The sequence below is a fragment of the Chiloscyllium punctatum genome, chromosome 2 (assembly GCF_047496795.1).
Source record: "Chiloscyllium punctatum isolate Juve2018m chromosome 2, sChiPun1.3, whole genome shotgun sequence".
In the NCBI taxonomy this organism is placed as follows: domain Eukaryota; kingdom Metazoa; phylum Chordata; class Chondrichthyes; order Orectolobiformes; family Hemiscylliidae; genus Chiloscyllium; species Chiloscyllium punctatum.
Window position 1 is genome coordinate 2,265,265 of NC_092740.1, and position 25,491 is coordinate 2,290,755.

At 52.1% G+C, this 25,491-nt stretch overlaps 1 protein-coding gene across 1 annotated transcript in view; it reads left to right on the forward strand.

Moving 5' to 3' along the window:
* The window catches only part of LOC140493643 (prolactin receptor-like), a 56,932-nt gene extending 31,658 nt beyond the window's left edge, over nt 1–25,274 (forward strand). Inside the window, exons 6-9 of the mRNA XM_072592316.1 lie at nt 984–1,125; nt 6,694–6,793; nt 7,718–7,778; nt 24,462–25,274. Coding sequence (XP_072448417.1) covers nt 984–1,125; nt 6,694–6,793; nt 7,718–7,778; nt 24,462–25,274 — 1,116 coding nt within the window. The remainder of the gene's footprint in view (nt 1–983; nt 1,126–6,693; nt 6,794–7,717; nt 7,779–24,461) is intronic.
* Nucleotides 25,275–25,491: the final 217 nt, after the last annotated feature.

The following is a 25,491-nucleotide window of genomic DNA, read 5'->3' on the forward strand; positions in this document are numbered from 1 at the left end:
TCTCTCTCTGTTCTCCCTGTAACGCCCTGTACCTCTCTCTGTGTGCTCCCTGTAACGCCCTGTCCCTCTCTCTGTGTGCTCCCTGTAACGCCCTGTACCTCTCTCTCTCTGTTCTCCCTGTAACGCCCTGTCCCTCTCTCTCTGTTCTCCCTGTAATGTCCTGTCCCTCTCTCTCTCTGTTCTCCCTGTAATACCCTGTCCCTCTCTCTCTCTGTTCTCCCTGTAATGTCCTGTCCCTCTCTCTCTCTGTTCTCCCTGTAATGCCCTGTCCCTCTCTCTCTGTTCTCCCTGTAATACCCTGTCCCTCTCTCTCTCTGTTCTCCCTGTAATGCCCTGTCCCTCTCTCTCTGTTCTCCCTGTAACGCCCTGTCCCTCTCTCTCTCTGTTCTCCCTGTAACGCCCTGTCCCTCTCTCTCTCTGTTCTCCCTGTAACGCCCTGTCCCTCTCTCTCTCTGTTCTCCCTGTAACGCCCTGTCCCTCTCTCTCTCTGTTCTCCCTGTAACGCCCTGTCCCTCTCTCTCTCTGTTCTCCCTGTAACGCCCTGTCCCTCTCTCTCTCTGTTCTCCCTGTAACGCCCTGTCCCTCTCTCTCTCTGTTCTCCCTGTAACGCCCTGTCCCTCTCTCTCTCTGTTCTCCCTGTAACGCCCTGTCCCTCTCTCTCTCTGTTCTCCCTGTAACGCCCTGTCCCTCTCTCTCTCTGTTCTCCCTGTAACGCCCTGTCCCTCTCTCTCTCTGTTCTCCCTGTAACGCCCTGTCCCTCTCTCTCTCTGTTCTCCCTGTAACGCCCTGTCCCTCTCTCTCTCTGTTCTCCCTGTAACGCCCTGTCCCTCTCTCTCTCTGTTCTCCCTGTAACGCCCTGTCCCTCTCTCTCTCTGTTCTCCCTGTAACGCCCTGTCCCTCTCTCTCTCTGTTCTCCCTGTAACGCCCTGTCCCTCTCTCTCTCTGTTCTCCCTGTAACGCCCTGTCCCTCTCTGTCTCGGCAGTATTTTTACGTTGGTTTGGAGACACAGTTCACTACCTTCAGTTTCTGGCCTCACTCGGCCTACCTGGTTGAGGTTCACTGTAAGGCCGACCATGGCGTCTGGAGTGAATGGAGCCCACGGTCTTGGATCACCACCCCCCAGGGTAAGTCCACTCGCCGCTTGGTCAAACAGCACCAAGTGACGGCTGTGGAAGGGACTGAGAGAGAGATGGCCACTCAGCCAGCTGTGGACCAGGTCCATGAGGTGGACAGGGGCAGAAGAGGGTTGCGAGGGGCTGAGAAGGAGCTGCAGTACCCACACAGGCTGGCAACTGGGAGTTTCGTACTGGTATCTCTGGGCCTGGAACCCAGAGTAATGGCTGGGCCCAGTATTTATTACCCGTCCCTAGTTACCCCTCGAGAAGGTGGGGGTGAGCTGCCTTCCTGACCCACTGCAGTCCATGTGCTGTGGGTAGACCCACAATCCCCTGAGGGAGGGAATTCCAGGATTCTGACCTGGAGGTAATAAAGGAACAATGATATATCCTTCTAGATGGAAGTGGCCGTGGGTTTGGAAGGTGCTGTCTGAGGATCTTTGGTGAATTTCTGCAGTGTATCTTGTAGCTGGTACACCCTGCTGCGAGTGAGTGTGGGTGGGGGAGGGAGGGGATGTTTGTGGATGTGGTGCCAATCAAGCAGCTGCTTTCTCCTGGATGGTGCTGAGCTTCTTGAGTCTTAGTGGAGCTGCCCCCATCCAGGGGCAAGGGGGGAGTATTCCATCACACTCCTGCCTTGTGCCTTGTAGTTGGTGGACAGGCTTTGGGGAGTCAGGAGGGTGGGGGTGAGGAGGGGGGGGGGGTGTGGTAGTTACTCACTGCAGGATTCCCAGCCTCTGACCTGCTCTCGTAGCCACTGTGTTTCTGTGGGGAGTCCAGTTGAGTTTCTGGTCAAAGATATACAGTATCCCATTGAATGTCAAGGGGCAACAATTAGACTGTCTCTGGTCTCTTACTGCTACCACCTTCCTTTGTGTCGGCTATGACTCTAACCAGCGGAGTGTTTACCCCCTGACACCCACTGATTCCAGTTTTGCCGGGGCTCTGTGTTGCCACACTTGGTCGAATGCAGCCTTGATGTCAAGGGCTGTCCCTCTCCCCTCCCCTCCCCTCTGGAATTCAGCTCTTTTGTCCATGTTTGGTTGGGGGAGGGAGTTACTCACCACAGTATTCCCAGCCTCTGACCTGCTCTTGTAGCCACTGTGTTTCTGTGGTCAGTCCAGTTTTGTTCAATGGAAACCCACAGGATGTTGATAGAGGACGATTCAGTGATTGTAAATCCATTGAATGTCAAGGGGCGGTGGTTAGATTGTCTCTTGTTGATGATGGTCATAGCCTGGTATGTGTGTGGCACAAATGTTACTTGTCTCTTGTCAGCCCAAGCCTGGAGATTGTCCAGATCTTGTTGTATTTGAACATGGACTGTTTCAATATCTGAGGAGTTGTGAACGGTGCTGAACATTGTGTAATCATTGGGGAATATCCCCCACTTCTGACCTTATGGTGGAGGGAAGGTCATTGATGAAGCAGCTGAAGGTGGTTGGGCCGAGGACACTACCCTGAGGGACTCCTGCAGAAACTAATTCAGCAGGAGGATAGGAACCGAGACTGTAGTTCCAGTGCACAGGAGGGTGAGAGTAGTCAGGTCTGAGATATGGTTTCAAGGTCACAAGAGTTAACCGACAAGCAGGAAGTTGGTTTGAAGTGTGTCTACTTCAATGCCAGGAGCATCCGGAATAAGGTGGGTGAACTTGCAGCATGGGTTGGTACCTGGGACTTCGATGTTGTGGCCATTTCGGAGACATGGTTAGAGCAGGGACAGGAATGGTTGTTGCAGGTTCCAGGATTTAGATGTTTCAGTAAGAACAGAGAAGATGGTAAAAGAGGGGGAAGGTGTGGCATTGTTGGTCAAGGACAGTATTACAGTTGCAGAAAGGATGTTTGGGGACTCGTCAACTGAGGTAGTGGGGGATGAGGTTAGAAACAGGAAAGGAGAGGTCACCCTGTTGGGAGTTTTCTATAGGCCTCCGAATAGTTCCAGAGATGTAGAGGAAAGGATAGCAAAGATGATTCTGGATAGGAGTGAGAGAGACAGGGTAGTTGTCATGGGGGACTTCAACTTTCCAAATACTGACTGGGAACAATATAGTCCAGAGAGTGGTGCTGGAAACACACAGCAAGTCAGGCAGCATCCGAGGAGCAGGAGAATCGACGTTTCGGGCATAAGCCCTTCATCAGGAATGAGGCTTGTGGGCCAGGGGACTGAGAAATAAATGGGAGGGGGGGGGGGTGGGGCTGGGGGAAAGGAAGGTAAGAAAGCGATAGGTGGATGAAGGTGTGGGAGAAGGTGATTGGTCGGGGGGGGGGAGTGATGGACAGGTCCGGAGGGCGGTGCTGAGTTGGAGGCTTGGGACTGGGATAATGTGGGGGGAAGGGGAAATGAGGAAGCTGATGAAATCCACATTGATCCCGGGTAGTTGCAGGGTCCCAAGGCAAGGGATGAGGCGAGATCTCCAGCATCTGCTGTCCTCACTTTCTCATGGAAATACTACAGTACGAGTACTATCGATGGGTCAGTTTTTGTCCAGTGTGTGCAGGAGGGCTTCCTGACACAGTATGTAGACAGGCCAACAAGGGGCAAGGCCACATTAGATTTGGTACTGGGGAATGAGCCCGGCCAGGTGTTAGACTTGGAGGTAGGTGAGCACTTTGGTGATAGTGATCACAATTCAGTTATGTTTACTTTAGTGATGGAAAGGGAGAGGTATATACCGCAGGGGAAGAGTTATAGCTGGGGGAAAGGCAATGATGATGTGATTAGGCAAGATTTAGGAAGTGTGGGATGGGGAAGGAAACTGCAGGGGATGGGCACAATTGAAAAGTGGAGCTCATTCAAGGAAAAGCTCCTGTGTGTCTGAGATAAGTATGTACCTAACAGGCAGGGAGGAAGCTGTAGAGTGTGGGAGTCGTGGTTTACGAAGGAGGTTGAATCTCTGGTCAAGAGGAAGAAGGAGGTTTATGTTAGGATGAGATGTGAAGGCTCAGTTAGGGTGCCTGAGGGTTACAAGGGAGCCAGGAAAGACCTAAAGAGAGAGCACAGAAGAGCCAGGAGGAGAGATGAGAAGCTGTTGGTGGATAGGATCAGGGTAAACCCTAAGGCTTTCTATAGGTATTTAAGGAATAAAAGAATGACGAGAGTAAGATTAGGGCCAATCAAGGAAGCCATGGAGGAGATTGCCGAGTCTTTGGCATTGATCTTTAAATCGTCATTGTCTACAGGAATAGTGCCAGAAGACTGGAGGATAGCAAATGTGGTTCCCCTGTTCAAGAAGGGGAGTAGAGTCAACCCTGGTAATTATAGATCAGTGAGCCTTACTTCAGTTGTGGGTAAAGTGTTGGAAAAGGTTATAAGAGATAGGATTTATAATCATCTAGCAAAGAATAATTTGATTAGGGATAGTCAGCACGGTTTTGTGAAGGGGAGGTCGTGCCTCACAAACCTTATTGAGTTCTTTGAGAAGGTGACCAAACAGGTAGATGAGAGGTTATCCACAAACACCCACTCTCCCCCCAACACCCCTCCCCCCCCCCCCCACCCCACAACGCTCCGCTGCAGCAGTGTGTGCTCCCAGAAGAATGCTGGCTACTCAATTCCATTTTAATATTCTGCTCAAAAACAAAGCACTGTCGATGCTGGAAAAACCCAAAACGTTTCAGGTCCAGTCAGCCTTTCTAAGAACCGATCGTGCCTCAGAAAAGGTTGGAATATGATGATGGTCCATGTAATACACTTCACAATGACTCTCCTGTTTTCGGCTCTACTTTTCCGTGCACTAATTTCTTTAAAAGATTTGTAGATGTTCCCTTTTCAATTCTGTGAATGTCTATCTTGCTGAGATTGCGCACCTCACCTGCTATCCCAGCGGACGGTGACATTGGGTCTTGCCAGAGGAAGACCAGGTTTGATTCCTGCACTGGCTGAGGTGACCATAAAGGACTCTCTTTGTCACCCTCTCCCCTCACCTGAGACACAGTGACCCTCCGGTGAAACCCCCCAGCAGTTATCTCTCTCTCTCTCTCTCTCTAATGAGAGAGGAGCCCCAGGTGGTGACCTGACTTTATTTGGGCTCAATAGACTCTGAGCCTTGTATCTGCTCTTTGCTGGAGAGCTCAGGGGCTGACCATCTGTACAATGAACTGATCACATAAGAACATCAAAGTTCATTAACCACAAAAAGTAAAGGAACAAGCTGGTTCTCATGCACAACATTTATTTGAAATGGCCTTTTGACAAATATTGGAAATAAAGAATTTACCCTTTTATTTCCACATAAACATTCCACACTTCAAACTCCCTTCAATTAGACCATACGACATAGGAGTGGAAGGAAGGCCATTCGGCCCATCGAGTCCACTCCGCCATTTAATCATGGCTGATGGGCATTTCAACTTCACTTACCTGCACTCTCCCTGTATCCCTTAATTCCTTGTGAGATCAAGAATTTATCAGTCTCTGCCTTGAAGACAATTACCGTCCCGGCCTCCACTGTGCTCTGTGGCAGTGAATTCCACAGGCCCACCACTCTCTGGCTGAAGAACTGTCTCCTCATTTCTGTTTTAAATTGACCCCCTCTAATTCTAAGGCTGTGCCCACGGTCCTAGTCACCCCGCTGAACGGAAACAACCTCCCAGTGTCCACCCTTTCTAAGCCATGTATTATCTTGTAAGTTTCTATTAGCTCTCCCCTCAGCCTTCAAAACTGGTACATTGTACTTTACTCAAAAACTGCATGAATTTATGTAAAACTCCGTTATCTCTCTTTTTAGATGAGAATCAATCTAAACATCAGGTCATAGACAGAGAACGCAGGGGGCTAACACCTTCAACATATTGTCTAGCTAACATTGTTACAGCTCACCTGAGAATGTAACTTTTTATTTAAAAAAAGGGTTTGTGATTTACACATGAAAGAAGTGAAACTATCCTGGTATTCAAACAGATGAAAGACTCAACAGACAATCAGGGTATTTTTCAATGTATAATTTCAGTTACATCACACTGCAAATTTTTGCTATAAATTCTGTGTTACGATCGAGCCCTCCACAATCACCTGATGAAGGAGCGTCGCTCCGAAAGCTAGTGTGCTCCCAATTAAACCTGTTGGACTATACCCTGGTGTTGTGTGATTTTTAACTTTGTCCACCCCAGTCCAACACCGGCATCTCCAAATCCTTTAGATAATGTCTCTTACAAGCTCCTTCAGCAAACTGCTCTCCCAGCTCTGAACACGGATTTGTTCAACTTCTCAGCCAGACTGTGTGGTTTCTGCAGGTTTTCAGGAGGGTTTTCTCATGCCCCAGCTATTTGGGAGCTTGCTCAACATTACTGCTGCTAACACAGGCAGTTTCTAACTCAGCACATCTTTCATACACACTCAGAGATTCTCTCTCTGTCTTATTCTCTTGTTTTCAATACTATTCCCTTTCCAAGTAATATGAACACAAAGTGAACTTTCCTTAAACCTTCCAATCCTGCCCTAGTGTTTGCTAACTGACAGGATAATTCACAACCAAGTGTAAAGCTTATGTAGAGGGTATCAGGGCAGAGTTGGATGTACAATGATATGTTTCGCTGGAAACAGGAGGCAGCGGTTTATGGTATCTTTCTGTGTCACAGCCCCTGGGATATTGGCACCTGGTGTGTGGATTGCGATTGCTACTCTGTCCTGTCTGATTGGACTAGCTCTCATTGCTGTCTTCATCATGAAGATTGACAGGTAAAGAATTAATCAGAGATTTGTTCATTGGGGTCGGTCATTGGAAAGTAAACTGCTTACTCGACTGACCTAGTGCCCAACTCACTGACCCCAATCCATTTTCTGACCTTTAACTTTGGTCCTCCTCTTGACCCCTGACCCACCCATTGCCTTTGGCCCTCCTCCTGTTCCAGATCCATCCAATAGTCAGAGCCAACCACTGACACTTGGCCCAACACCCTGAACCCCTCATCACCCCTGACCCCTGAATGAGCCTTGACCCCCGAACCCAATCCATTGATCACCCAAGTCACTAACCCAACCACACAGCTCAGGACCACTGCATACACCACTGACCTCATCCAGAACTCCCACCAGGCCAAGAGAGGGCAGGGGTGGGGGTGGGTGTGGGAGGGGAGGGTCAGGACAGTGGGGACGGGGTGGGTCTGGGGTGGGGAGGGTTGAGGGGGGTGGGGGAGGAGGTGGGTCTGGGTGGGGACGGTGAGAGTGGGTGTGGGAAGGGGTGGGTCTGGGTGGAAGGTGGGGGGAGGGGGTGGGTCTGGGTGGGGTGGGTGAGGACGGTGAGGGAGGGTGGGTGGGGGAGGTAGGGGAGGGGTGGTCTAGTCGGGGTGGATGAGGGAGGGTGGGTCTGGGGTGGGGACAGTGAGGGAGGGTGGGTGAGGGGGTTGGGGGAGGGGGTGGGTCTGGATGTGGAGGGTGAGTGAGGGAGGGGAGGTGGGTGAGGGGGGTCTGGTGGGGAGGGTGGGTCTGGATGGGGAGCATGAGTGAGGGAGGGGGGTGGGTGAGGGGGGTCTGGGTGGGGAGGATGGGAGGTGGGTGAAGGGGTGGGGAGGGTGGGTGAAGGGGTGGGGAGGGTGGGTGAGGGGGTTGGGGGAGGGGGTGGGTCTGGCTGATGTGAAGCTGGTATCGCCCTTCTGTTCCCAGGGTGAAGAATTACCTGGTACCAGCTATCCCTGTGCCCAGGATTCGAGGCTTTGACATTAAGGTAAACATTGATCGGGGAATGGTAACATTTCCAGGCCTGTGTATCTCTCCTTCCAAACTCCAGGAGCTGATAACCAGCTCGGAGGGCAGTGTCAGTCTTTGTTGGTGCAACTGCAGGTTCCTGGGGTCAGAGGCTGTTGCCTGTTGGGTCTGAGGTCAGTGTGATCTGGGTACTATCACTGTACAGGGCTCTCTTTGGACAATTGGATCCGGGGGCAGGAAGTTAAAAAGGGTGCATTTATTCTCTTCAAAATTTCTAAAATCTATTTTCCATGGGATGTGGTTGTTGACCCTAGTTGCCCCTTTGTGAAGGTGGGGGTGAGCTGCCTTCTTGACCCACTGCAGTCCATGTGCTGTCGGGTGACCCACAATCCCCTGAGGGAGGGAATTCCAGGATTCTGACCCAGTGACACTGAAGGAACGGTGATATATTTCCGACTCAGGATGGGGAGGGACTCAGAGGGGAACTTGCAGGGGATGGTGTTCCCATGTATCTGCTGCCCTTGTCCTTCTAGATGGAAGTGGTCGTGGGTTTGGAAGGTGCTGTCTGAGGATCTTTGGTGAATTTCTGCATCTTGTAGCTGGTCCACACTGCTGCGAGTGAGTGTCGGTGGGGAAGGGAGGGGATGTTTGTGGGTGTGGTGCCAATTAAGCAGTTGCTTTGTCCTGGATGGTGTTGAGCTTCTTGAGTGTTGTTGGAGCTGCCCCCATCCAGGGGCAAGTGGGGAGTATTCCATCACTCGCCACTGCTTCAAGGAAAACAAACCAAGGTGATCCATCTTTGCTCAGAGTTCAGAGTCTCCAACCCAGGCAGTATCCCGAAAAATCTCCCCTGTCCCCTCTCTAATACGATCACTCCCTTCCTATAAATCTCCCCTGTCCCCTCTCTGGTACGATCACACCCTTCCTATAAATCTCCCCTGTCCCCTCTCTGGTACGATCACTCCCTTCCTATAAATCTCCCCTGTCCCCTCTCTGGTACGATCACTCCCTTCCTATAAATCTCCCCTGTCCCCTCTCTGGTACGATCACTCCCTTCCTATAAATCTCCCCTGTCCCCTCTCTGGTACGATCACTCCCTTCCTATAAATCTCCCCTGTCCCCTCTCTGGTACGATCACTCCCTTCCTATAAATCTCCCCTGTCCCCTCTCTGGTACGATCACTCCCTTCCTATAAATCTCCCCTGTCCCCTCTCTAATACGATCACTCCCTTCCTATAAATCTCCCCTGTCCCCTCTCTGGTACGATCACACCCTTCCTATAAATCTCCCCTGTCCCCTCTCTGGTACGATCACTCCCTTCCTATAAATCTCCCCTGTCCCCTCTCTGGTACGATCACTCCCTTCCTATAAATCTCCCCTGTCCCCTCTCTGGTACGATCACTCCCTTCCTATAAATCTCCCCTGTCCCCTCTCTGGTACGATCACTCCCTTCCTATAAATCTCCCCTGTCCCCTCTCTAATACGATCACTCCCTTCCTATAAATCTCCCCTGTCCCCTCTCTGGTACGATCACTCCCTTCCTATAAATCTCCCCTCTCCCCTCTCTAATACGATCACACCCTTCCTATAAATCTCCCCTGTCCCCTCTCTGGTACGATCACTCCCTTCCTATAAATCTCCCCTGTCCCTCTCTGGTACGATCACTCCCTTCCTATAAATCTCCCCTGTCCCCTCTCTAATACGATCACACCCTTCCTATAAATCTCCCCTGTCCCTCTCTGGTACGATCACTCCCTTCCTATAAATCTCCCCTGTCCCTCTCTGGTACGATCACTCCCTTCCTATAAATCTCCCCTGTCCCTCTCTGGTACGATCACACCCTTCCTATAAATCTCCCCTGTCCCCTCTCTGGAACTATCACTCCCTTCCTATAAATCTCCCCTGTCCCCTCTCTGGTACGATCACTCCCTTCCTATAAATCTCCCCTGTCCCCTCTCTGGAACTATCACTCCCTTCCTATAAATCTCCCCTGTCCCCTCTCTGGTACGATCACTCCCTTCCTATAAATCTCCCCTGTCCCCTCTCTAATACGATCACTCCCTTCCTATAAATCTCCCCTGTCCCCTCTCTGGTACGATCACTCCCTTCCTATAAATCTCCCCTGTCCCCTCTCTGGTACGATCACTCCCTTCCTATAAATCTCCCCTGTCCCTCTCTGGTACGATCACTCCCTTCCTATAAATCTCCCCTGTCCCTCTCTGGTACGATCACTCCCTTCCTATAAATCTCCCCTGTCCCCTCTCTGGTACGATCACTCCCTTCCTATAAATCTCCCCTGTCCCCTCTCTGGTACGATCACTCCCTTCCTATAAATCTCCCCTGTCCCCTCTCTGGTACGATCACTCCCTTCCTATAAATCTCCCCTGTCCCTCTCTGGTACGATCACTCCCTTCCTATAAATCTCCCCTGTCCCCTCTCTGGTACGATCACTCCCTTCCTATAAATCTCCCCTGTCCCCTCTCTAATACGATCACTCCCTTCCTATAAATCTCCCCTGTCCCTCTCTGGTACGATCACTCCCTTCCTATAAATCTCCCCTGTCCCTCTCTGGTACGATCACTCCCTTCCTATAAATCTCCCCTGTCCCTCTCTGGTACGATCACTCCCTTCCTATAAATCTCCCCTGTCCCTCTCTGGTACGATCACTCCCTTCCTATAAATCTCCCCTGTCCCCTCTCTGGTACGATCACTCCCTTCCTATAAATCTCCCCTGTCCCTCTCTAATACGATCACTCCCTTCCTATAAATCTCCCCTGTCCCCTCTCTGGTACGATCACTCCCTTCCTATAAATCTCCCCTGTCCCCTCTCTGGTACGATCACTCCCTTCCTATAAATCTCCCCTGTCCCCTCTCTAATACGATCACTCCCTTCCTATAAATCTCCCCTGTCCCCTCTCTGGTACGATCACTCCCTTCCTATAAATCTCCCCTGTCCCCTCTCTGGTACGATCACTCCCTTCCTATAAATCTCCCCTGTCCCCTCTCTGGTACGATCACTCCCTTCCTATAAATCTCCCCTGTCCCCTCTCTGGTACGATCACTCCCTTCCTATAAATCTCCCCTGTCCCCTCTCTAATACGATCACTCCCTTCCTATAAATCTCCCCTGTCCCCTCTCTGGTACGATCACTCCCTTCCTATAAATCTCCCCTGTCCCCTCTCTGGTACGATCACTCCCTTCCTATAAATCTCCCCTGTCCCTCTCTGGTACGATCACTCCCTTCCTATAAATCTCCCCTGTCCCTCTCTGGTACGATCACTCCCTTCCTATAAATCTCCCCTGTCCCCTCTCTGGTACGATCACTCCCTTCCTATAAATCTCCCCTGTCCCCTCTCTGGTACGATCACTCCCTTCCTATAAATCTCCCCTGTCCCCTCTCTGGTACGATCACTCCCTTCCTATAAATCTCCCCTGTCCCCTCTCTGGTACGATCACTCCCTTCCTATAAATCTCCCCTGTCCCCTCTCTAATACGATCACTCCCTTCCTATAAATCTCCCCTGTCCCTCTCTAATACGATCACTCCCTTCCTATAAATCTCCCCTGTCCCCTCTCTGGTACGATCACTCCCTTCCTATAAATCTCCCCTGTCCCCTCTCTAATACGATCACTCCCTTCCTATAAATCTCCCCTGTCCCCTCTCTGGTACGATCACTCCCTTCCTATAAATCTCCCCTGTCCCCTCTCTGGTACGATCACTCCCTTCCTATAAATCTCCCCTGTCCCCTCTCTGGTACGATCACTCCCTTCCTATAAATCTCCCCTGTCCCTCTCTGGTACGATCACTCCCTTCCTATAAATCTCCCCTGTCCCCTCTCTGGTACGATCACACCCTTCCTATAAATCTCCCCTGTCCCTCTCTAATACGATCACTCCCTTCCTATAAATCTCCCCTGTCCCTCTCTAATACGATCACTCCCTTCCTATAAATCTCCCCTGTCCCCTCTCTAATACGATCACTCCCTTCCTATAAATCTCCCCTGTCCCCTCTCTGGTACGATCACTCCCTTCCTATAAATCTCCCCTGTCCCCTCTCTGGTACGATCACTCCCTTCCTATAAATCTCCCCTGTCCCCTCTCTGGTACGATCACTCCCTTCCTATAAATCTCCCCTGTCCCTCTCTGGTACGATCACTCCCTTCCTATAAATCTCCCCTGTCCCCTCTCTGGTACGATCACTCCCTTCCTATAAATCTCCCCTGTCCCCTCTCTAATACGATCACTCCCTTCCTATAAATCTCCCCTGTCCCCTCTCTAATACGATCACTCCCTTCCTATAAATCTCCCCTGTCCCCTCTCTAATACGATCACTCCCTTCCTATAAATCTCCCCTGTCCCTCTCTAATACGATCACTCCCTTCCTATAAATCTCCCCTGTCCCCTCTCTAATACGATCACTCCCTTCCTATAAATCTCCCCTGTCCCCTCTCTGGTACGATCACTCCCTTCCTATAAATCTCCCCTGTCCCCTCTCTAATACGATCACTCCCTTCCTATAAATCTCCCCTGTCCCCTCTCTGGTACGATCACTCCCTTCCTATAAATCTCCCCTGTCCCCTCTCTAATACGATCACTCCCTTCCTATAAATCTCCCCTGTCCCCTCTCTAATACGATCACTCCCTTCCTATAAATCTCCCCTGTCCCCTCTCTGGTACGATCACTCCCTTCCTATAAATCTCCCCTGTCCCTCTCTGGTACGATCACTCCCTTCCTATAAATCTCCCCTGTCCCCTCTCTAATACGATCACTCCCTTCCTATAAATCTCCCCTGTCCCCTCTCTGGTACGATCACTCCCTTCCTATAAATCTCCCCTGTCCCTCTCTGGTACGATCACTCCCTTCCTATAAATCTCCCCTGTCCCCTCTCTAATACGATCACTCCCTTCCTATAAATCTCCCCTGTCCCCTCTCTGGTACGATCACTCCCTTCCTATAAATCTCCCCTGTCCCCTCTCTGGTACGATCACTCCCTTCCTATAAATCTCCCCTGTCCCCTCTCTGGTACGATCACTCCCTTCCTATAAATCTCCCCTGTCCCCTCTCTGGTACGATCACTCCCTTCCTATAAATCTCCCCTGTCCCCTCTCTGGTACGATCACTCCCTTCCTATAAATCTCCCCTGTCCCCTCTCTGGTACGATCACTCCCTTCCTATAAATCTCCCCTGTCCCCTCTCTGGTACGATCACACCCTTCCTATAAATCTCCCCTGTCCCCTCTCTGGTACGATCACTCCCTTCCTATAAATCTCCCCTGTCCCCTCTCTGGTACGATCACTCCCTTCCTATAAATCTCCCCTGTCCCCTCTCTGGTACGATCACTCCCTTCCTATAAATCTCCCCTGTCCCCTCTCTGGTACGATCACTCCCTTCCTATAAATCTCCCCTGTCCCCTCTCTGGTACGATCACTCCCTTCCTATAAATCTCCCCTGTCCCCTCTCTAATACGATCACACCCTTCCTATAAATCTCCCCTGTCCCCTCTCTGGTACGATCACACCCTTCCTATAAATCTCCCCTGTCCCCTCTCTGGTACGATCACACCCTTCCTATAAATCTCCCCTGTCCCCTCTCTGGTACGATCACTCCCTTCCTATAAATCTCCCCTGTCCCCTCTCTGGTACGATCACTCCCTTCCTATAAATCTCCCCTGTCCCCTCTCTAATACGATCACACCCTTCCTATAAATCTCCCCTGTCCCCTCTCTGGTACGATCACACCCTTCCTATAAATCTCCCCTGTCCCCTCTCTGGTACGATCACTCCCTTCCTATAAATCTCCCCTGTCCCCTCTCTGGTACGATCACTCCCTTCCTATAAATCTCCCCTGTCCCCTCTCTGGTACGATCACTCCCTTCCTATAAATCTCCCCTGTCCCCTCTCTGGTACGATCACTCCCTTCCTATAAATCTCCCCTGTCCCCTCTCTGGTACGATCACTCCCTTCCTATAAATCTCCCCTGTCCCCTCTCTAATACGATCACTCCCTTCCTATAAATCTCCCCTGTCCCCTCTCTGGTACGATCACTCCCTTCCTATAAATCTCCCCTGTCCCCTCTCTGGTACGATCACTCCCTTCCTATAAATCTCCCCTGTCCCCTCTCTGGTACGATCACTCCCTTCCTATAAATCTCCCCTGTCCCCTCTCTGGTACGATCACTCCCTTCCTATAAATCTCCCCTGTCCCCTCTCTGGTACGATCACTCCCTTCCTATAAATCTCCCCTGTCCCCTCTCTGGTACGATCACTCCCTTCCTATAAATCTCCCCTGTCCCCTCTCTGGTACGATCACTCCCTTCCTATAAATCTCCCCTGTCCCCTCTCTGGTACGATCACTCCCTTCCTATAAATCTCCCCTGTCCCCTCTCTGGTACGATCACTCCCTTCCTATAAATCTCCCCTGTCCCCTCTCTGGTACGATCACTCCCTTCCTATAAATCTCCCCTGTCCCCTCTCTGGTACGATCACTCCCTTCCTATAAATCTCCCCTGTCCCCTCTCTGGTACGATCACTCCCTTCCTATAAATCTCCCCTGTCCCCTCTCTGGTACGATCACTCCCTTCCTATAAATCTCCCCTGTCCCCTCTCTGGTACGATCACTCCCTTCCTATAAATCTCCCCTGTCCCCTCTCTAATACGATCACTCCCTTCCTATAAATCTCCCCTGTCCCCTCTCTAATACGATCACTCCCTTCCTATAAATCTCCCCTGTCCCCTCTCTAATACGATCACTCCCTTCCTATAAATCTCCCCTGTCCCTCTCTGGTACGATCACTCCCTTCCTATAAATCTCCCCTGTCCCCTCTCTAATACGATCACTCCCTTCCTATAAATCTCCCCTGTCCCTCTCTGGTACGATCACTCCCTTCCTATAAATCTCCCCTGTCCCCTCTCTGGTACGATCACTCCCTTCCTATAAATCTCCCCTGTCCCCTCTCTGGTACGATCACTCCCTTCCTATAAATCTCCCCTGTCCCCTCTCTGGTACGATCACACCCTTCCTATAAATCTCCCCTGTCCCTCTCTGGTACGATCACTCCCTTCCTATAAATCTCCCCTGTCCCCTCTCTGGTACGATCACTCCCTTCCTATAAATCTCCCCTGTCCCCTCTCTGGTACGATCACTCCCTTCCTATAAATCTCCCCTGTCCCCTCTCTGGTACGATCACTCCCTTCCTATAAATCTCCCCTGTCCCCTCTCTAATACGATCACTCCCTTCCTATAAATCTCCCCTGTCCCCTCTCTAATACGATCACTCCCTTCCTATAAATCTCCCCTGTCCCCTCTCTAATACGATCACTCCCTTCCTATAAATCTCCCCTGTCCCCTCTCTGGTACGATCACACCCTTCCTATAAATCTCCCCTGTCCCCTCTCTGGTACGATCACTCCCTTCCTATAAATCTCCCCTGTCCCCTCTCTAATACCATCACTCCCTTCCTATAAATCTCCCCTGTCCCTCTCTGGTACGATCACTCCCTTCCTATAATTCTCCCCTGTCCCCTCTCTAATACGATCACTCCCTTCCTATAAATCTCCCCTGTCCCCTCTCTAATACGATCACTCCCTTCCTATAAATCTCCCCTGTCCCCTCTCTGGTACGATCACTCCCTTCCTATAAATCTCCCCTGTCCCCTCTCTGGTACGATCACTCCCTTCCTATAAATCTCCCCTGTCCCCTCTCTGGTACGATCACTCCCTTCCTATAAATCTCCCCTGTCCCCTCTCTGGTACGATCACTCCCTTCCTATAAATCTCCCCTGTCCCCTCTCTGGTACGATCACTCCCTTCCTATAAATCTCCCCTGTCCCCTCTCTGGTACGATCACTCCCTTCCTATAAATCTCCCCTGTCCCCTCTCTGGTACGATCACTCCCTTCCTATAAATCTCCCCTGTCCCCTCTCTGGTACGATCACACCCTTCCTATAAATCTCCCCTGTCCCCTCTCTGGTACGATCACTCCCTTCCTATAAATCTCCCCTGTCCCCTCTCTAATACGATCACTCCCTTCCTATAAATCTCCCCTGTCCCCTCTCTGGTACGATCACTCCCTTCCTATAAATCTCCCCTGTCCCCTCTCTGGTACGATCACACCCTTCCTATAAATCTCCCCTGTCCCCTCTCTGGTACGATCACTCCCTTCCTATAAATCTCCCCTGTCCCCTCTCTGGTACGATCACTCCCTTCCTATAAATCTCCCCTGTCCCTCTCTGGTACGATCACTCCCTTCCTATAAATCTCCCCTGTCCCCTCTCTAATACGATCACTCCCTTCCTATAAATCTCCCCTGTCCCCTCTCTGGTACGATCACTCCCTTCCTATAAATCTCCCCTGTCCCCTCTCTAATACGATCACACCCTTCCTATAAATCTCCCCTGTCCCCTCTCTGGTACGATCACTCCCTTCCTATAAATCTCCCCTGTCCCCTCTCTGGTACGATCACTCCCTTCCTATAAATCTCCCCTGTCCCCTCTCTGGTACGATCACTCCCTTCCTATAAATCTCCCCTGTCCCCTCTCTGGTACGATCACTCCCTTCCTATAAATCTCCCCTGTCCCCTCTCTGGTACGATCACTCCCTTCCTATAAATCTCCCCTGTCCCCTCTCTGGTACGATCACTCCCTTCCTATAAATCTCCCCTGTCCCCTCTCTGGTACGATCACTCCCTTCCTATAAATCTCCCCTGTCCCCTCTCTGGTACGATCACTCCCTTCCTATAAATCTCCCCTGTCCCCTCTCTGGTACGATCACTCCCTTCCTATAAATCTCCCCTGTCCCCTCTCTGGTACGATCACTCCCTTCCTATAAATCTCCCCTGTCCCCTCTCTGGTACGATCACTCCCTTCCTATAAATCTCCCCTGTCCCCTCTCTGGTACGATCACTCCCTTCCTATAAATCTCCCCTGTCCCCTCTCTAATACGATCACACCCTTCCTATAAATCTCCCCTGTCCCTCTCTGGTACGATCACTCCCTTCCTATAAATCTCCCCTGTCCCTCTCTGGTACGATCACTCCCTTCCTATAAATCTCCCCTGTCCCTCTCTGGTACGATCACTCCCTTCCTATAAATCTCCCCTGTCCCCTCTCTGGTACGATCACTCCCTTCCTATAAATCTCCCCTGTCCCCTCTCTCGTACGATCACTCCCTTCCTATAAATCTCCCCTGTCCCTCTCTGGTACGATCACTCCCTTCCTATAAATCTCCCCTGTCCCCTCTCTCGTACGATCACTCCCTTCCTATAAATCTCCCCTGTCCCTCTCTCGTACGATCACTCCCTTCCTATAAATCTCCCCTGTCCCTCTCTGGTACGATCACTCCCTTCCTATAAATCTCCCCTGTCCCCTCTCTGGTACGATCACTCCCTTCCTATAAATCTCCCCTGTCCCCTCTCTGGTACGATCACTCCCTTCCTATAAATCTCCCCTGTCCCCTCTCTAATACGATCACTCCCTTCCTATAAATCTCCCCTGTCCCCTCTCTGGTACGATCACTCCCTTCCTATAATTCTCCCCTGTCCCCTCTCTGGTACGATCACTCCCTTCCTATAAATCTCCCCTGTCCCTCTCTGGTACGATCACTCCCTTCCTATAAATCTCCCCTGTCCCCTCTCTGGTACGATCACTCCCTTCCTATAAATCTCCCCTGTCCCTCTCTGGTACGATCACTCCCTTCCTATAAATCTCCCCTGTCCCCTCTCTGGTACGATCACTCCCTTCCTATAAATCTCCCCTGTCCCCTCTCTAATACGATCACACCCTTCCTATAAATCTCCCCTGTCCCTCTCTGGTACGATCACTCCCTTCCTATAAATCTCCCCTGTCCCTCTCTGGTACGATCACTCCCTTCCTATAAATCTCCCCTGTCCCTCTCTGGTACGATCACTCCCTTCCTATAAATCTCCCCTGTCCCTCTCTGGTACGATCACTCCCTTCCTATAAATCTCCCCTGTCCCTCTCTGGTACGATCACTCCCTTCCTATAAATCTCCCCTGTCCCCTCTCTAATACGATCACTCCCTTCCTATAAATCTCCCCTGTCCCCTCTCTGGTACGATCACTCCCTTCCTATAAATCTCCCCTGTCCCCTCTCTAATACGATCACTCCCTTCCTATAAATCTCCCCTGTCCCCTCTCTGGTACGATCACTCCCTTCCTATAAATCTCCCCTGTCCCCTCTCTGGTACGATCACTCCCTTCCTATAACTTGGTTGCTGTGAAGCTCCTCAAAGAACACGTTTGGATTCCTGAATCACTGTTGGTGTCTTGAAAAACATTTAGGTCGATAACTCCCAGGATCTGAATACAGAGGGAGGCAAGGGAGGAGATTACTGGGGCCACGGCAAAGATTAGTATCTGTGTATCCTCTTTTCTGACAGGCCAGCTCCCAGAATACTGGAGAACAGCCTCTGTTCTCCTTTGATTTAATGGCGACAGCAATAATCCAGGAATTTCCCGACCTGTGAGTTTCACGTCATGATGAGAAATTCTTGGAGATGATTCTTTGGGATAGGATGTACTCACGTCTGGAAAAGAATGGCCTTCTTTGGGATAGTCAGCAAGGCTTTGTCTGGGGAAGTCCTGTCTCACAAACTTGATTTACCTTTTTTGAGGAAGTGATAAAGATGATCAATAAGGGGAGGGTAATTGACAGAGTCATGGATAGAAATACAGCCTTTGGTACAACTCACCGATATCAACCAGAGAATCCAAATGGTGGTGAAATGGACTTTACCGAAGTATTTGTAAACATCCCTGATGGTAGGCTGGCCCACAAGATTAAACCACATCGGATCCATGGTGAGTTGGTAAATTGTCTTCGATGACCAGGCCAATTTTGTCTCCCGAAGATGGTTATGGAAGTCAGTGAGTGGTGGTGTTCCACAAGGATCAGTGCTGGGTCCTTTGTTGTTTGTAATATATAGAAATTATTTGGATGAGAATGTGGGTGGTCTGATGAGTAAGTTTGCAGATGACAAAACATGGTGGGTTTTTGGATAGTGAGGAACATTACCAAGGGATCGAGCTGGTCAGGTCTGAAAGGACATTGCTGTTAGACTGGGTCTGCAGAGGTGGGGCAGGAACCAACAACAGGAAAAACAGACTTCACCTCATCCTCACCAATCTGCCGGCTGCAGATGCATCTGTCTATGACAATATCGGTAAAAGTGATCACCGCACAGTCCTCGTGGAGACAAAGTCCCACCTTCACATTGAGAATCCCCTCCACCGTGCTGTGTGGCACTATCACCGTGCTAAATGGGTCAGACTTCAAACTGATCCAGCAACTCAAGACTGGGTATCCCTGAGGCTCTGTGGGACATCACCAACAGCAGAACTGTACTCCAGCACAATCTGTAACCTCATGGCCCAGCATATCCCCCACTCAACCATTACCATCAAACCAGGGGATCAACCCTGGTTCAGTGGGGAGTACAGGAGGGTATGTCAGGAACAGCACTAGGGATACCTGAAGATGAGGTGACAGCCTGATGAAGCTACCAAACAGGATTACCTGCGTGCCACACAGCATTAACAGGAAGTGAAAGACAGAGCTAAGCAATCCCATAAATAACAGATCAGATCTAAGCTCCACAGTCCTGCCACATCCAGTCGAGAATGGTGGTGGAAAATTAGCAGAGGAGAGGAAAATCACCTATATCGTGTACTCAGAAAGAACGGGTCCCCAATCAACACAGTCCACCAATTTCTCAGCAACAAACCCAAACAAACAGACAAAACACACCCAGAAACCCTCACCACGCTCCCCTACATCAAAGACATCCCGGAAATGACTGCCAGACCACTCAGACCCCTTGGATCATGGTAGCCCACAAACCCACCAAGACACTAAAACAGCAGCTAATGAACTTGAAAGACCCGACACAGACAATGAGCAAAACTAATGTCATTTACAAAATACAGTGTAAGGACTGTAACAAACACTACATTGGACAAACAGGCAGGAAACTACCCACCAGGAGACATGAACACCAACTAGCCACAAAACAACATGACCCTCTCTCACTCGTATCCTCACATACAGATGAGGAAGGACACCACTTCGACTGGGACAACACATCCATCCTCGGACAAGTCAAACAGAGACACATACGAGAATTCCTCAAAGCATGGCATTCCAACTGGAAATCTGTCCACAAACACATCAAGTTAGACCCCATCTACCACTCACTGAGAAAAAGGAACAGGAAATGACATCACCACAGGAAATGACATCACCCATCCAAAGAAACGCAAACATATAAATAGAAAGCAGGAATATTTTAGCAGTGCTTTGCCCAGAGACCCACTGAAGATATTACCAAGAAGGATGACAAAATGTCTGGAAATGAACCTTCCAGCTCAGCCAGCAAACCTACATCCAAAACAACTCAGTGGAGGAGGAGGCTCCACAAATAACCCCATCCTCAATGACAGAAACGCCCAGTACATCAGGGCAAAAGATAAGGCTGAAGCTTTTGCAGCAATCTTCAGTCAGCAGTGCCGAGTGGGTGATCCATCTCAGCCTCCTTCAGTGGTCCCCAGCATCACAGATACCAGTCTCCAGCCAATACGATTCACTCTGCGTGATATCAAGACAAGGCTGGAGGCACTGGATACTACAAAGGCAATGGGCTCTGATAATATTCTGGCAATAGTACTGAAGACTCCTGCACTGCCGCTCCCCGAGCCAAGCTGTTCCAGTAGTTACAGCACTGGCATCTACCCGACAATGTGGAAAATTACCCAGATTTGGGGTGGCATGGTAGATCAGTGGTTAGCACTGCTGCCTCACAGTGCCAGGGACCCAAGTTCGATTCCTGTCTCAGGCAACTGTCTGTGTGGAGTTTGCACATTCTCCCCGTGTCTGCGTGGGTTTCCTCCGGGTGCTCTAGTTTCCTCCCACAGTCCAAAGATGTGCAGGTCAGGTGAATTGGCCATGCTAAATTGCCCGTAGTGTTAGGGGCAGGGGTGAATGTAGGGGAATGGGTCTGGGTGGGTTGCTCTTCGCAGGGTCATTGTGGACTTGTTGGGCCGAATGACTTGTTTTCACACTGTAGGGAATCTAATCTAATCTAATCAGGCCCTGTCCATAAAAAGCAGGACAAATCCAACCAGCCAATTCCCGTCCCATCAGTCTCCCCTCGATCCTCAGTAACATGATGGACGGTGTCAGTATCAGAGTTATCAAGCAGCACCTACTCAGCAATAACCTGCTCGGTGACGCCCAGTTTGGGATCCCCCAGGGTCACTCAGCTCCTGACCTCATTCCAGCCTTGGGTCAAACATGGACAGAAGAGCTGAATTCCAGAGGGGAGGGGAGAGGGACAGCCCTAAACATCAAGGCTGGATTCAACCAAGTGTGGCAACACAGAGCCCCGGCAAAACTGGAATCAGTGGGTGTCAGGGGGTAAACACTCCGCTGGTTAGAGTCATAGCCGACACAAAGGAAGGTGGTAGCAGTAAGAGACCAGAGACAGTCTAATTGTTGCCCCTTGACATTCAATGGTATCTCCCATTATCTACATTCTGGGATACTGTATATCTTTGACCAGAAACTCAACTGGACTCTACACAGAAACACAGTGGCTACGAGAGCAGGTCAGAGGCGGGGAATCCTGCAGCGAGTAACTCCCCCCCCACCGAATCCCCAAAGCCTGTCAACCATCGACAAGGCACAAGTCAGGAGTGTGAGGGAATACTCCCCACTTGCCCCTGGGTGGGGGCAGCTCCAACAACACTCAAGAAGCTCAACACCATCCAGGAGAAAGCAGCCTCTTGATTGGCACCACATCCACAAACATCCCCTCCCTCCCCCACCGACACTCACTCGCAGCAGTGTGTACCAGCTACAAGATGCAGAAATTCACCAAAGATCCTCAGACAGCACCTTCCAAACACACGGCCACTTCCATCCAGAAGGACAAGGGCAGCAGATACATGGGAGCACCACCCCCTGGAAGCTCCTCTCCGAGTCCCTACCCATCCTGACTTGGAAATATATCACCGTTCCTTCAGTGTCCCGGGGTCAGAATCCTGGAATTCCCTCCCTCAGGGCATTGTGGGTCACCTGACAGCACATGGACTGCAGTGGGTCAGGAAGGCAGCTCACCCCCACCTTCACAAAGGGGCAACTAGGGACAGGCAATAAATACTGGGTCCAGGCAGTGAGCCCCACATCCCATGATGGAATACAATAATGATTTGGTGGATAGATAGATAATAATGAGGAAGTGCCGCACTGTCGGAGGGTCAGTGCTGAGGGAGAGCCGCACTGTCGGAGGGTCAGTGCTGAGGGAGGGCCGCACTGTCGGAGGGTCAGTGCTGAGGGAGGGCCGCACTGTCGGAGGGTCAGTGCTGAGGGAGGGCCGCACTGTCGGAGGGTCAGTGCTGAGGGAGTGCCGTACTGTCGGAGGGTCAGTGCTGAGGGAGTGCTGCACTGTCGGAGGGTCAGTGCTGAGGGAGTGCCGCACTGTCGGAGGGTCAGTGCTGAGGGAGTGCCGCACTGTCGGAGGGTCAGTGCTGAGGGAGGGCCGCACTGTCGGAGGGTCAGTGCTGAGGGAGGGCTGCAGTGTCGGAGGGTCAGTGCTGAGGGAGGGCCGCACTGTCAGACGGTCAGTACTGAGGGAGGGCCGCACTGTCAGAGGGTCAGTGCTGAGGGAGTGGGCACTGTCAGAGGGTCAGTGCTTAGGGAGAGCCGCACTGTCGGAGGGTCAGTGCTGAGGGAGTGTCGTACTGTCGGAGGCTCAGTGCTGAGGGAGTGCTGCACTGTCAGAGGGTCAGTGCTGAGGGAGGGCCGCACTGTCGGAGGGTCAGTGCTGAGGGAGAGCCGCACTGTCGGAGGGTCAGTGCTGAGGGAGTGCCGCACTGTCGGAGGGTCAGTGCTGAGGGAGAGCCGCACTGTCGGAGGGTCAGTGCTGAGGGAGAGCCGCACTGTTGGAGGGTCAGTGCTGAGGGAGCGCTGCACTGTCGGAGGGTCAGTGCTGAGGGAGGGCCACATTGTTGGAAGTTCAGTGCTGAGGGAGCGCTACACTGTCGGAGGGTTAGTGCTGAGGGAGTGCTGCACTGTCGGAGGGTCAGTGCTGAGGGAGAGCCGCACTGTCGGAGGGTCAGTGCAGAGGGAGGGCCGCACTGTCAGAGGGTCAGTGCTGAGGGAGGGCCGCACTAACGGAGGGTCAGTGTTGAGGGAGCGCCGCACTGTCGGAGGGTCAGTGCTGAGGAAGTGCCGCACTGTCGGAGGGTCAGTGCTGAGGGAGCGCCGCACTGTCGGAGGGTCAGTGCTGAGGGAGGGCTGCACTGTCGGAGGGTCAGTGCTGAGGGAGGGCCGCACTGTCAGAGGGTCAGTGCTGAGGGAGTGCCGCACTGTTGGAGGGTCAGTGCTGAGGGAGTGGGCACTGTCAGAGGGTCAGTGCTGAGGGAGTGGGCACTGCCAGAGGGTCAGTGCTGAGGGAGAGCCGCACTGTTGGAGGGTCAGTGCTGAGGGAGCGCTACACTGTCAGAGGGTCAGTGCTGAGGGAGGGCCACATTGTTGGAGGGTCAGTGCTGAGGGAGCGCTGCACTGTCGGAGGGTCAGTGCTGAGGGAGTGCTGCACTGTCGGAGGGTCAGTGCTGAGGGAGAGCCGCACTGTCGGAGGGTCAGTGCTGAGGGAGTGCCGCACTGTCGAAGGGTCAGTGCTGAGGAAGTGCCGCACTGTCGGAGTGTCAGTGCTGAGGGAGGGCCGCACTGTCGGAGGGTCAGTGCTGAGGGAGAGCCGCACTGTTGGAGGGTCAGTGCTGAGGGAGCGCCGCACTGTCGGAGGGTCAGTGCTGAGGGAGGGCTGCACTGTCGGAGGGTCAGTGCTGAGGGAGGGCCGCACTGTCAGAGGGTCAGTGCTGAGGGAGTGCCGCACTGTCGGAGGGTCAGTGCTGAGGGAGAGCCGCACTGTCGGAGGGTCAGTGCTGAGGGAGTGGGCACTGTCAGAGGGTCAGTGCTGAGGGAGTGGGCACTGTCAGAGGGTCAGTGCTGAGGGAGAGCCGCACTGTTGGAGGGTCAGTGCTGAGGGAGTGCCGCACTGTCAGAGGGTCAGTGCTGAGGGAGGGCCACATTGTTGGAGGGTCAGTGCTGTGGGAGCGCTGCACTGTCGGAGGGTCAGTGCTGAGGGAGTGCTGCACTGTCGGAGGGTCAGTGCTGAGGGAGAGCCGCACTGTCGGAGGGTCAGTGCTGAGGGAGTGCCGCACTGTCGGAGGGTCAGTGCTGAGGGATTGTCGTACTGTTGGAGGGTCAGTGCTGAGGGAGAGCCGCACTGTCGGAGGGTCAGTCCTGAGGGAGTGCCGCACTGTCGGAGGGTCAGTGCTGAGGGAGGGCCTCACTCTCGGAGGGTCAGTGCTGAGGGAGGGCCTCACTCTCGGAGGGTCAGTGCTGAGGGAGGGCCTCACTCTCGGAGGGTCAGTGCTGAGGGAGTGCCGCACTGTCGGAGGGTCAGTGCTGAGGGAGTGCCGCACTGTCGGAGGGTCAGTGCTGAGGGAGTGCCGCACTGTCGGAGGGTCAGTGCTGAGGGAGTGGGCACTGTCGGAGGGTCAGTGCTGAGGGAGGGCCTCACTCTCGGAGGGTCAGTGCTGAGGGAGGGCCTCACTCTCGGAGGGTTGATTGATTTCTTGCCTGTTTTTCTGGGATGTTTTGCGATTTGTCTTGTTCCCTGTTTGTTTTAGGCAGGTTGGTCGGAGGGTTTTCTGGAGGGTGTGTGTTTACACCAATTGTCAGTGATGCCGGATATTGAGTTGGAGTGTGTCGATGTGGTGGAGGTATTGTCTGAGCTGGTCAATGGCCACTCTAGACCGGTCCTACCAGTGAATGGAGAGATGGTGCAGCCAATGGAGACCGAGCAGGACCCTCAAGGTGGGGGCTGTAGTGACCTCACCTCCAATCACAGGAACAATCCAACTGCAGAGTCGCACTTACACCCAAAGGAACGTTCTGGAAGGAATCGGAGGGAAGGTGGTGTGGATGGTCACGGTGTAGTGACTGGATTGAGTGGCTCAGTGTTAACTGCAGAGAAGCAGCAGCTGCCTCCTTTCCTGAGGGAGACAGTTCGAGACAGAGCTCCTGAACATTCAGGGACAGAGTTTGCTGGTTGTGTGGTGAAGCCAAGATCTAGGGGTGGGCAGTGCCCCAAGGCCATCTCCCCTTGGCCAATGGCCGGTGCCCTTGCTCAGTACGTCTCCCTCTCAGCTGGTACCTGTGAGCTGCCCCTGACACAGAGCTCGGGAGAATCTCCAGCCTCACCCACAGAGGACAGGGTGGAGATGGTCACCTCCACACCAGGATACAGCCAGGTGTGGAATGTGGGCAGTGGCCAGGCACTGTGCCTGGTGCCAATGGGGCAGCGAATGGGCCTTCAGCACTGTGAGGGCTGGACAAAACCATCTGCTCAATCCCTGAGTGGTCACCCTGGAGGGAGCTGGCCTGGGTGTGGTGAGGAATCAGAGCCTGTCCCAGCCTCAGTGTATCATTCCCCACTTTAATAAAAACATGTTTCTCCACAATCACTTTGACTCTGTCTGCAACTCCAATTCAATCAATAGTTTTTAATTTCACACTCAATTCGTGACAGCTCTTAGACAGGGAAAATATCACAGCCTCAGCTCTGAACTCAACACAGTAAACCGATGGAAGGCGAGAGAGAGAGTGGGGGAAGGTTACCCCTGAGGGGAATACAGAGAGAGAGCGAGGGTGAGGCGT